Here is a 12,164-nt window from a genome sequence, read left to right as displayed (position 1 = left end):
GTAGCGCGTGTTGAATCCCGTCCCGTGAACGCAGCCGGCAGACCCAGACGCCAGAACGTTGCGCCACTCGGGGCACAACTCTATTCTCGACGACGAGCGCCACGCGCGGTCCCCATCCCTCATGGCCGTGCATGCCGCCAGGCGCCTCGCGAGTCGTCGCGACCTTGGCCGCGCACGCCATCAGCCGCCCGACCGTTCCTCACCGCGCGCTGGCCCTTGGCTGTATACACTCTCACCGACGCAGCCTCCTCGCGCCGCACCACAACCTTAGGCCGCGGCCTTGCATGAGGAACTGCGCACCGAATTCGCGCGGCACGCGGCTCAAGAAGCTCCTACGCTGCAGGCAAAACAAAGCTCCACAATAGCTTCACAAAATTCCCCGTCAAATGCATCCAACTCCACAAACTTTAGCTAAAAAATGTGAAGCTAGAGATTAGATCTCCAGGAGGTACTCGAAAACAAATAACAGTTTCAGACTTCCTTGTTAGAGGTTATTTACCCGTTGCCACTGTTACACAACTTACCCTTTCTTTCTATTTTTGCCGAGCCTCACACGCACCTCATCTTCCTCACGCCGCCCCCGGCCTCCCGCGCGCCATCGCGCCGCCCCCGTTCGCCATGGCCGCGTCGCCACACCGCCCATGCCCCCTGCGGGGCTGCGCCGCCCCGGTCCCCTGCAGCGCCATGGCCGGCCCGCGCCGCCCCCGCCCGCCATGGCCGCGTCGCCGCACCGCCCCTGCCCCCTGCGGGGCCGCGCCGCCCCAGCCGGCCGCGGCACCGCCACCCCCGCCCGTCGGGCCATGGCCTTCGGGGCGATTGGAGTCCGGCCCCAGATCGATGGAGATCGGGCGCCTCCTGGGCTCCTGGCGGAGATCGGGCGCCTCCTGGGCTCCTAGCCAACGGCCTCCTCCCCGGCGACCGCTCCGGCCCGGCCAACGAACTAGTCGCGACCGACGACTCCGATGTGCTTCTCGTGCCGCGGCCTCGGCCTCCTGAGAAGCGTCTCCGCGGGGGTCGTCTACATCTGCAACCCGTCCACGGGCCAGGTCGCCTCGCTCCCCGACGGCACGGCGACGACGACGGGCGACTGGATCGACCACGACTACGCGTGCTTCGGCCTCGGCTACGACACGCGCGCCGGCCGCCACAAGGCGGTGCACATCTACTACCACGGCGGCGGCGGTGTCGGGTGCGAGGTCTACGATGTCGGCGGCGCGGCCTCCACGGGCTACTGGAGGCCGGCGGCGAGCGGCGCGAAGCCGCCCTGCTTTGTCGTCACCGGCGTGCTCGACACGGCTGGCGTCTTTGCGCAGGGCCCTGGCTCACCGCCGCTGCCAAGGCGCCGGCGTACGACGAGTGGCCCCCCAGAGCGGACTCCGTCTTGTCCTTCTCTCCCGAAAATGATAAACAAAGAATAGTCAAAGATTTTTCTTATCTCCACCATATATTCTGCAGCGTGCAGCTCCTGATTTCACATGTCTTCTTGGCCCCGTTTAGTTGCCTGATTTTGGACAACCAAAATCATTATGCCAGCACTGTAGTATACTGTAGCATTTCGTCTGTATTTGTAAATTATTGTCCAAACATTGGCTAATTAGGCTCAAAAGATTCATCTCACAAATTACAACAAAATTGTGCAATTAGTTTTTGATTTCATCTACATTTAGTACTCCATGCATGTACCGCAAGTTTGATGTGATGGGGAATCTTCTTTTTGCATAGTACCAAAGTTGGGATTTTAGAGAACTAAACAAGGCCTTTGTTTTGGAAAGAAGAGGGGAGTGTCATGCGGGTCCCACTCACGAGAGAGGAGAGGTGAGAAGTAAAAGGAGACTGAAATGGATCCATGTGGAAGGGTATAATAGATTTTTCACAATAAGATATCTTATTTTTGGAGCTGGATTTGTACTTCTTGCCAAACGTGTGAACTGAAGTGGGGTTGGTGGAGTGAAGTTAAAAAATTTGGAGTGGAGTGCTGACACCATAAAGCTTTGTGCGGCACTCCGCTTTTGCCAGCGGTCAACGAACGTAACGTCGGTATGAAGTTCCACGCAGGCTGCTGGAGCAGCGCGTATAGCGGCGTGGTGGAGTCGTTCGGCCTGTTCGGCTGAACTTATAAGCCGGCTGAAAAGTTGAAACAACTGATTTGTTATGAGAGAAAAATACTATTTGATGGCTGATAAGCTGAAGCGAACAGGCTGGATAGTCCCTCACGGTCTCACCGCACGCTGCTGGGAGTCAATGACCGCAAGGAAGAAGCACGCCGAGCGTCACTGTGCTACGCGTCGTCTATCCCACGGGTGCTTCACGCGGAGCTTGGAGAGACCGAGTTTTTTTTCATTTTAGCCCTTTTCGCGAAAATTTTTCACAAATAGGTCCCTTGCGAAACCAATTCCAAAAATAGACCCTTAGCATGGCTGGCGCCAAGGTATAGGTCCCCCCACCGCGCCTCCGACGTGGCGCCGGCCCCCTGACATGGCGCCGAGGCTCGGCGCCAAGATCTATGGCGCCAAGGCTTGGCGCCAGCAAGCCTGGCGCCAAGCCTCCCTACATATACCGCCAACCTTCTTCCTGCCCGAGAGTTCCTCCTCATTCTTCTCCACTCTCTCGGGTTTTTACTCTCCCTACTTCGCCCTAGACTACGAATCGACATTGTAGCTTAGGAAACTTTCATTTGATCCGTGGATCCTGACGAGCAAGGTATCCTCTCTCCCTCGTACCTTTTTTCACATCGATTCGCTATATATTTATTGCATTTTTGAACTTAGGGTTTCATGCAAATGTAGGATGCCGAGGCGTGGAAAAGCTAAGAAACTAAGGTAACCTCAGCGCACGTAGTTATGTTATAAGCTCATTGTTGTGGATTAAATGAAAAAACCTTAATTGTAGGTTTATTGTTAAGTGCGTTTGATTCATAGAAAGAAATAAACTAAATTGTAGTTATGGCACCAAGATGACCGGAAATGCGTTCGATCTATTGCCTCTGCCTAGTGGTGTTCCAGTGCCGATGTGCTTTTGCGGCGGTCCTTGCAAGGTAGCCAAGTCCGATGAACATGCCACGTATAGGCAGAGGTATTGGATGTGTTCAAACTTTGCGTTTGAACCTACACTTCGTCAGCACCGCATTAACATGTTGGTAAGGAATTGTTGTTGTCTTATAATTATTGTCCATAATTTTTTGTTTTATAACAATTGCATTTGTTGTAGACCCCTCCACCGCTATGTGATTTTGAGCAGTGGATCGACACTGAGATCAATCCTGAAGACAAGGAGTTTTTGGAGTATATGATGCGTTGGGATTCAGAGAGGAAGGAGGTGTACGAGAAGAGGCTCATAGAGGAGGCTGCGGAAAAGGAGCACAAGGAAGAGGAGGAAAGGAGGCGGGTTGCTGCGAACAGGGAGGAGAGAGAGAAGAAGCTTGAGCGGGCACGCCGAGCGAAAGCATCGGTTGAGGAGAATCCCGATGCCTTAAGGAAGGGAAAGTGGCCTCGTTGCACTCAGTAGTCATATTTAGGTTCTAGTTCTATGGTTTATTTATGAACAATATTTTCTACTGTGAGACTTTTATTATGTTGTCATGTAATAATGCACTTTAAGTATGGACACGCAATTTGTAGACGACCTATGTTTATTTTGCGATGTAATGCACTTCGAAGTCGTAGTCTAGTGAAATTTCCGCAGAAAATAAAAAGGGTACTTGTTAGCGAAATTTCGGCAGAATTTTCCCTACTTTTTGATGCAATCCATACAAAATTACGAGATGAATAGTGAACATAAATACAAACATACAAGCATAGAAGCATATGACACAAGCATATGACACATTCATAATAGAATCCACAATAGTTCAGAATGAAAGTCCATATATACAAATAGTCCATATAATACAAAGTTCGCAATAAGAACCGTCACTGCCTCCTAGTCTTACCCTTACCCTTGTGACCAAGGGCGTCAGTGCCTGGAGTGTAAGGAGAACGTAGGCGACGTAGTCTAGTGCCTACAACCTGTGTAGGCTGAGTCAAGGGAGCCTCCTGGAGCTGAGACGAGCCAAGCTCCTCGGCCCTCTGCTCATCGTCATCGTCATCGTCGTCCTCATCCTCGGATGCAATTGCTTTCGAACCTGAGGGGCCTTAGCTAGACATATCGACGCCTCCTTCGCGTAGGGATGGAACGTGCACATCTCGCGTCGTGGCAGTCCTGCAACCACAACGAGCAACGGCACGGTGAAGCTGATTTGACAGTCGTTGCAGTAGTAAAAACTAGTTACACGAAAGAAGAATGTAACGTATTAATAAAGTATTAGAAAGAATAATTTGAGACTTACCTCTAGGAAGCTCCGTGTCTCGGGGTCCGTAACTCTAGGACGGAAATGCTCTAAATCTCTAACCGAGCTTTGGAGGGTACGACCCTGCAACAAATGACTAAGTCACTAAAGCAATAAATGATTAAGTCATTAGCTTACTTACACACTAAGTCACTAAATGACTAAATGATTAAGTCAGATGGTCACTAAGTCCTTATCTAACTAACAAAATCTCTAAGTAACTTAACATAGAACATAGAAAAGTGAAGCAATTGTCTTACCATCCTATCCAGGATTGGTCCTGCCTCCACCTGCCTTCCAGCACGAGTACTCTGATCGTACACCGTGTCTTCATCGTCGGATGAGTGGATGTCGGCGTAGTCATCTTCCGTCCACGCTGCCCTCAGCCTGTGACGCGTCGCACCTTGGTACCAAGTCTGGTATTGCCTGTACTCACTGTTTGTGTGCGGCTCGTCGTTCTCATCCACGTTGTCCTCGAACTGGTCCCATTCCTGAATGTACACCTGGTGGAACGCGGCCCACTCAGAGACCTTCCGTTTCTTCTTACGATCCACGCTGCACGTCACGTTACATGTTACTGCTAGCCAAAATTTAGTTAATACTATTGAAATAATTCAAATAGGAAAAGACTTACGTGTGTAACTCCACACTAGTCGAGGTCGTCGGTGTTGGCCAAATCTGCCTCATCCCAAATTGACGTGCTACTCGATCTGGCAGGTGGTACTGGACAGCATAGAAGCATATGAGAGGGCACAACATCCTGTAAAGATCATCGTCCAACGCACACATGAAGCTAAGGGTAAAAAGAAGTGTGTCCTCTCCTTCGTAAGGCTGCCAATTTAACTGCAAAATGTCAAAACAAGATGTTAGTTGTTACACCAAAAGATTACAAAACATGTCAAAAAAATTTTGACTTACACTATGAGCCGTGAGCGCGTCTATCTCGTTGATGTAATCCAGGTACACGCGGTCCAACCTCGTATGGCTAACCTTAACCTGACCCCAAAGATATGCCCATGTTGGCTGCCGTCTCGGTATCTCACCTGGGAACCACGGTCGACGCGGCATAATCTCGGGATGACCAACAGGAAGACGGGCCCACATCCATAACTGCAATAGGTAGACACATCCACCAACTGACGCGGAGCCCGAAGTCCGACGGCACGCCTCGCACAGCTGCCGGTATAGAAAGCACATCACAGCTGATCCCCAACTATAAAGACCCGCCTGCAGTCAGTGAGGCAGTGGATCCACATCCAAGACGCAGTGTCACATGTAGCGTCTGGGAAAAGAACGTAGGCAAACAAGTGCAGTATCCACGCCCTGCAGTACTGCCCAACTATCTCCGCATCCGCGTCCTGGGGGCACTGGCCGAAGTGTTCCCGCAGCTAGGAGATTAGCACTCCAGATGTGCGAGTCCCCTGCTCCTCAACCTCTCGCCCAAGGAAGGCTGCCACTCGTGCTCTCCAACCCTCTGAGACGCACGGTCCAGTCACTGCATCGCCTCGAATCGACAGACCTAGCATCTTCTGACAGTTCTGTAGGGTCACTGTCATCTCTCCGAACGACAGGTGAAAGCTGTGAGTCTCGGGTCGCCACCTATATTTTGCAGAATTATTATTTGTTAACATGTAAGGACATAATAAATTGAATATGAACAGAGGTAATAGTACCTGTCAACCAACGCAGTTATAGCTGCTGAGTTGAACTTGGGCATCCCACGACGAACCTGATACGAGATGACATCTAGGCCCGCCATCTGTAGCAAAGGAGTGTAGCGGTCGTCGTACAACAGCGCCAAAAACCCATCATGGGCTCTAGAATGAAGGAGCGGAAGGACCTGCATGCAAACAAACCGAGTCAGACATCTCTTAGGAAACAAGACGTGGACGCTTGCAATGCTTGAATCATGAATTGTAGATTATTACCTGCCCTGCCACTATGAGACGACCTCGGTGGGTCTGGTCGTACGCCTGGTCTAGTAGGTGGAAGTGCGCCATCCTACAAATAGGCAAAAACAAATAAGATTAGTAAACAATGAATCATGAAGTTAGAGATGTACAAACATAATCTGCATGAATAAAACACATATGAAGTAACGAAAAGAGCTATTAGTCGCACCTCACTAATCTGCCAACGGCAAGTGCGTGAATTATGGCCCAATCTACCACACTTGCCGCACTCGTTTTGTTCTGGATCAGCAAGAAATGGTGTTGCTCTACCACGCCTCGTTCTTCCGGATACCTGATCCATAGTCATGTTATGTCTCGTCCGCTTCCTTGTTCCACGTTTGTTCCAACGGTAAGCTGGATCCGCAACATATTTTGACCCATCATATGGAGGCCACTCTCTAGGATCCCGGAAAGGCACGAAGCGGGGGCTCCATGTCCGCACAAGGGTGTCTACGCTGAACTCATGAGGTATCATGCTCTCGATATCAAAATTGCGATGCCTAGCTCCTGCCACCAAATGAGAACATACGAAGTGGTACTGCTTTGGCCTACCACAAGTGCACTTGAAATCTCGGAGGACTACCACATGTATCCTCAACTCTCGAATCTCGCCGTCGGACGTTGTCCCACCCCTATGCTTGACCTGATAAGTCCCTGTGCCGAGATCAAAACATTGCACCTCATGTGTGGAAGCCCTTTCATTTGCAATGCTGAGATGTCTCTTTGGTTTTTCAGCCCATCTCTCCCCAGCAATCTGCAACGCTTCTGCTTTTGCGTGTCTTTCATTGAACCACGCAACAAGCCTGTAGAAGTTGAATTCAACGATTGCGTTCACAGGCATACCACGTATCCCCAATAACAACTTATTGAATGACTCGGCCATGTTACTGCACTGAAACTCGTACCTCCAACCACCGACGTCGTGAGATCTAGTCCAATTATCCAAATCTCTCATCAAACCAGCGAGCCATTGTCTACCTTCTACATTTGTTGCGGTCCTGACCTGCTCCAATTTGCGCTGAAAGTAATAATCCTCAAGCTGACGAGCAGCAACTTGAAACAGATCAAAATTATCCTCCACACCATCCTTCTGAAGTAGGTTCTCCGCAAGGAGCCGAGTGCACCAACGATGATGCAAAGGTGCATAGCCCTGTATCTGCTCTTGCACAGCATGAAGTATGCCCTGATGCCTATGACACCAACCTCCCTGTCAGGACCAACCACATGTATCCGGACTAGTCTTAAGAACCATCCCCAACTGTCATTGTTCTCCCTCTCAACCAATGCAAATGCCAAAGGAACCAGCATATTGTTTGCGTCACAAGATATGGCTATAAGAAGTGTGCCCCTGTATTTGCCAATCAAAAACATACCATCAATAGAGAAAACAGGACGACAGTGCCTAAAGGCTTCCACAGACTGAGGGAAGCACCAGAACGCACGCCCGAATATCTGCCTCCCATCCTTCCAAGCATTTGGCTTTGGGATGTACTCATAATGCATGCCTGGATTCACGGCTTTTATTGCATTAAAAAGCACTGGCAGCTGCTCGTACCCAGACTCCCAATCCCCATATATCATCTTCCACGCTCGCTGCTTAGCCCTCCAAACTTTACCATAGGTTATCACATAACCTCCATAAATCTCCTCAACAGTTCTGATAATTGTTCTCACTTTCATGTTGGGTTGTTCCTTCAATATTCCCATCAACCGCTTCGCAATGAGGGTAGATGTTAGCTGCGGATGTCTCACTGTAAGCTCATGGTCAGCACAATTGTGTGGACCGACAACTTTTGTGATCTTCTACTTCCCGGTGATATTTTGCTTCCTTGCACAAACCCTCCATGGGCACCGTTCCTTGTCACACACAACTGTGTAACGGCGCTCCGCATATGAATGCAACACTTTGTACGGTCTCTTCCGTATCACCGCAAAAGCTTGCAACCACCTCTTCAATACGGGAAGGTCCTTAAATACCCTTCCCTCCTCAATAACCATACTAGGACTAGCTTCAGGAGCTTCTAGGAGCTCATCATCACGTCCTTCTGCAAATGCCTGATCGGAAAGAGTAAGATCGCTAAACTCGTGAACTATCGGATCACGACATCCAGGGAAGATACGCCTGAACATCTCAATATCACTCTCTGTCATCTCTCCAACAAGACGATCATCATCAGAATCAAGATCCACTCCTATCTCGTATGCATCTTCATCATTCAAAATTTCAACACTATTGGAGCTACGCAATCCATCTCCACATTGCACTTGCGCATCAACTAGAGGCGCATCCACATTTTCTGGAATATCTCCAGCGCCATCGAGTACAAATATGAGTAAAGAATAAATTGATGGAACGAATAGGATTACCTCTCAACAACAGAAACTGGTAAGACACTTACTCGGATCATTCTGAGTGAAAAGGAACTCATTAGGAGAGTCCACCACATCATCAACAATTCGACAACCATGTCCAACTACTTCATTAGGGGCAGATTCAGCATCGGGAATAACAGGTTCTGGGACGGGAGAATCGAAGTGTGCCCGTTGACCCATTGGTCGGGAAAACCGACGAGGATTTGGATCAACTCCCACCCGACGAACAACCACTTCAACACTTGGGGGAATGACCATTCATAACTGTCTCACATATTTTTCCCACTAGCCTGCACACCGAATTGGGACCATCTTCCTTTGAATGTTGAGAGGGGAACCTAGGTGAAGTATGCCCTCGACTGTGATTTCATCATCTTCATGACAATATAACTCCTCCCGAGCCCTTGCAAGCAACTCACTAAACGAGGGTTTCTCATCAAATATGACAACCTTGCACTGCATGGTAACAAACTTAACACATCCATATTCATCCCTTTCCACGGTGCCTCCGTGATATATGCTCACTATGTTCTCCATCTAGTATAGCAATATAACGATGCCTAATTCATTTAGTCCATAATAAATCAAACATTCTAAGTACAAGATCTCTGGTATGAAATGAGATAGTATCAATTGCCTACTAACTACTAAATACAACTAACTAACTATGTCATACAACTAACTAACTATGTCACCTAATATGTACCTATGTACTTAACTATACAACTACTTAACTAAATAACTAGTTTACTATGTAACTAACTATACATCTAACTACGTAAAGAAAATTGGACATGCATCTAGTTAAATAGTGTCATGAGTATCCTCTAATCTTTCTATCATTGCAATTCATAAAGATAAACTTTCATACCTAACAATTCTACCTAACTAATCTAATTTACGTATCTAACAATTTCATCTACCAATTCTACCTACCTATCTAAATTCTACCTAACAATCTAATTCTAATTTATCTATCTAACTATTTTATCTAGTTAACTATAACTCTTCTTAGAGTTTTACCTCACTGATGAACACCGGCGGCAAGGCGTGGGGGCGGGCACCGAGCGGGGGTCAGACGACCTTCGGCCGTGGAGGGCGCGGGCGACGGGCCGTGGGCCACCGGCGGGGGCGGCCGCGGGCGTCCGGGCTGAGGGGCGGGCGGCCTCCGGACAATGGCGAGCGCGGGGCGGCCGCGGGCAGGGGCCTCCGGCGGGCGGCCACCGGACGGGGGGGCGCGGCCGCGGGGGCCCGCGCGGGGGGCGCCGGCCGGGGCGACTCCGGCCGCCGGGCGGCCTTCGCCGGCGCGGGGCCTTTGGGCGGGCGGCCACCGGGGGGGAGGCCGCGGGGGGCCGTCGGCCGGGCGCGGGCGCGGGGCCTTCGGGCGGGCGGCCATCGGACGGGGGGCGTGGCCGCGGGGGCCTGCGCGGCGGGCGCCGGTCGGGCGCGGGGCCTTCGGGCGGGCGGGCGCCGGGCGGGGGTGGCCGGCCTCCGACGGCGGCGGCGGACTCCGAGGCGGCGGCGACAGCGGCGGTGGTCTTTGGGCGGGCGGCCACCGGACGGGGGGCGGCGGCAGCGCGATTTTGAAATGACAAGAATGCAAACAGACGTGCAAAAGGGAAAGGAATCCCGGGTGCTGTGTTAAGAGGGCTTGGCGGCCAGGGGAGGCTGGCGCCAAGCCTCGGGCGCCACGTCAGGGGGCCGGCGCCACGTCGGAGGCGCGGTGGGGGGACCTTGGCGCCAGCCAAGACGTTATACCTTGACGCCAGTCATCCTGGCGCCAAGATAAGGGTCCATTTTCGGAATTGGTTTCGCCAGGAGTCTATTTGTGAAAAAATTTTGCGAAAAGGGCCAAAATAAAAAAAAAATCGGCCTGGAGAGACAGCGCACCGTCCAGAACACTCCAGACCATCCGATGGTGGCCCTTGTAAATCCAACGGTAGAGAGACCACACGAGAAGAAGACGAACGGACCACACGTCATGATGACGTGGAGCAACGAGCTGAGAAAAATACTGCCAGATTTCGTTATTTAGAGATCTGACGAAGAATAACATATACGACAATTTGCTCCTGATCCATGTCATCAAACAGGTCAGCAACATCGAGTGTAACTTTAATACTGCTCACACATAGAAGGATATGCAATCATTATATAAGCCATGACATTAATATAGCAAATGAATCTGAATGAACTGAGTGGTTTGGATAGTCTGGGTGGCCCTCTCTATGTCGGCACTGGATGCTTCCATAGAAGGGAGATCCTATGTGGCAGGAGGTTCACCAAATACAAGGAAGACTGGGATAGAGGAATCACACAAAAGACGCAACTGTGCATAGATCAGATTGAAGAGAAAGCAAAGTCATTAGCAACCTGCACGTATGAACATAACACACAATGGGGAAATGAGATCGGATTGAAATATGGTTGCTCGATGGAAGATGTCCTCACTGGATTGGCAATACATTGTAGAGGATGGGAGTCAGTCCTCATGAGTCCACAAAGATCAGCATTTATAGATGTAGGTCCAACAACACTTGCTCAGACAATGCTGCAACACAAGAGATGGAGCGAGGATATTTTCTTAATGTTTCTTTCAAAGTACTGCCCCTTCTTATTTGGACATGGAAAAATCAGGTTACAGCATCAAATGGGCTACTCGATATATGGTTTGTGGGCACCCAACTCACTCCCTACACTATATTATGTTATCATCCCTTCACTTGGCCTTCTCAAGGGCACTCCCCTATTTCCAGAGGTAATGCCACATGATAAGCTTCACTTTAGCTCCATATGATAGTAGTGAAACTAACCTGATTGCTCTTATATCATTCAGATTATGAGTCTGTGGATCGCACCATTTATATATGTCTCATCAGTGAAGGATATGTACAGCCTATGAGGCATTATTATATGGAGAAACGTTGAGAGGATGGTGGAATGGACAGAGGATGTGGATAATTAAAAGAACAACCTCATACAGCTACGGTGTCATTGACACCATCAGGAATTTATTAGGACTGTCGAAGATGGGGTTTGCAATTACATCAAAGGTCAGTGATAAGGATGAATCACAAAGGTACGAGCAAGATATCATGGAATTTGGATCCTTTTCACCAGAATATGTGATCATTGCAACCACCGCACTGCTCAACCTTGTGTGCTTGGTGGCAGGGCTAAGTCAAATCATGGCAGGTGGCGGGAATATGCTGTTGAATGGATTTTTCCTCCAGGTCATTCTATGTGGGGTGCTAGTGATCATCAATATCCCAATCTATGAAGTAATGTTCCTCAGGAAGGACGGAGGGAGAATACCTTTCTCAGTCACACTAGCCTCCATTGGCTTTGTGATTTTGGCCCTCTTGGTGCCAATAATTTGAGGTCATAGAAGAGGCACTGGTGAATTTCTTAGAGATCAACCGAATATACTACATAAAAAGCACATGACGCAAAAGGTATTCGTATAATTGTATTCTGGCAATTCTTTGAATATCTATAACGAAAAACTCAAACCG

The 12,164-nt window shown here is 49.7% G+C and overlaps 1 protein-coding gene and 1 pseudogene across 1 annotated transcript; one reads left to right on the top strand and one right to left on the bottom strand.

The window, feature by feature from the left end:
- Positions 1–3,804: 3,804 nt before the first annotated feature.
- LOC105913888 (serine/threonine-protein phosphatase 7 long form homolog) lies at positions 3,805–7,520 on the bottom strand. Its single transcript, XM_022824043.1, has 8 exons — positions 6,446–7,520; positions 6,253–6,325; positions 5,998–6,164; positions 5,243–5,923; positions 4,959–5,167; positions 4,585–4,879; positions 4,325–4,408; positions 3,805–4,197 (listed from the first exon to the last, which is right to left on the bottom strand). Exons 4-8 carry the CDS (start codon positions 5,519–5,521, stop codon positions 4,135–4,137), a joined length of 930 nt encoding a protein of 309 aa, XP_022679778.1. The 5' UTR covers positions 5,522–5,923; positions 5,998–6,164; positions 6,253–6,325; positions 6,446–7,520; the 3' UTR covers positions 3,805–4,134.
- A 3,289-nt stretch (positions 7,521–10,809) lies between these two features.
- LOC111255677 lies at positions 10,810–12,101 on the top strand (annotated as a pseudogene).
- The last annotated feature ends 63 nt before the right edge of the window (positions 12,102–12,164 follow it).

Source organism: Setaria italica, chromosome II (genome assembly GCF_000263155.2).
Source record: "Setaria italica strain Yugu1 chromosome II, Setaria_italica_v2.0, whole genome shotgun sequence".
NCBI lineage: Eukaryota > Viridiplantae > Streptophyta > Magnoliopsida > Poales > Poaceae > Setaria > Setaria italica.
Note: the sequence above shows the minus strand (reverse complement) of the source record. Positions and strands in the feature narration are given on the sequence as shown.

Bases quoted from the DNA above. Each gene is read 5' to 3' on its own strand.
- LOC105913888 (XM_022824043.1), bottom strand. From the start codon at position 5,521: ATGTGCTTTCTATACCGGCAGCTGTGCGAGGCGTGCCGTCGGACTTCG. The intron at 4,880-4,958 runs GTAAGTCTTTTC...CGTGACGTGCAG, and splicing joins ACTAGTGTGGAGTTACACAC to CGTGGATCGTAAGAAGAAAC. The intron at 4,198-4,324 runs GTAAGTCTCAAA...TTGTGGTTGCAG, and splicing joins AGACACGGAGCTTCCTAGAG to GACTGCCACGACGCGAGATG.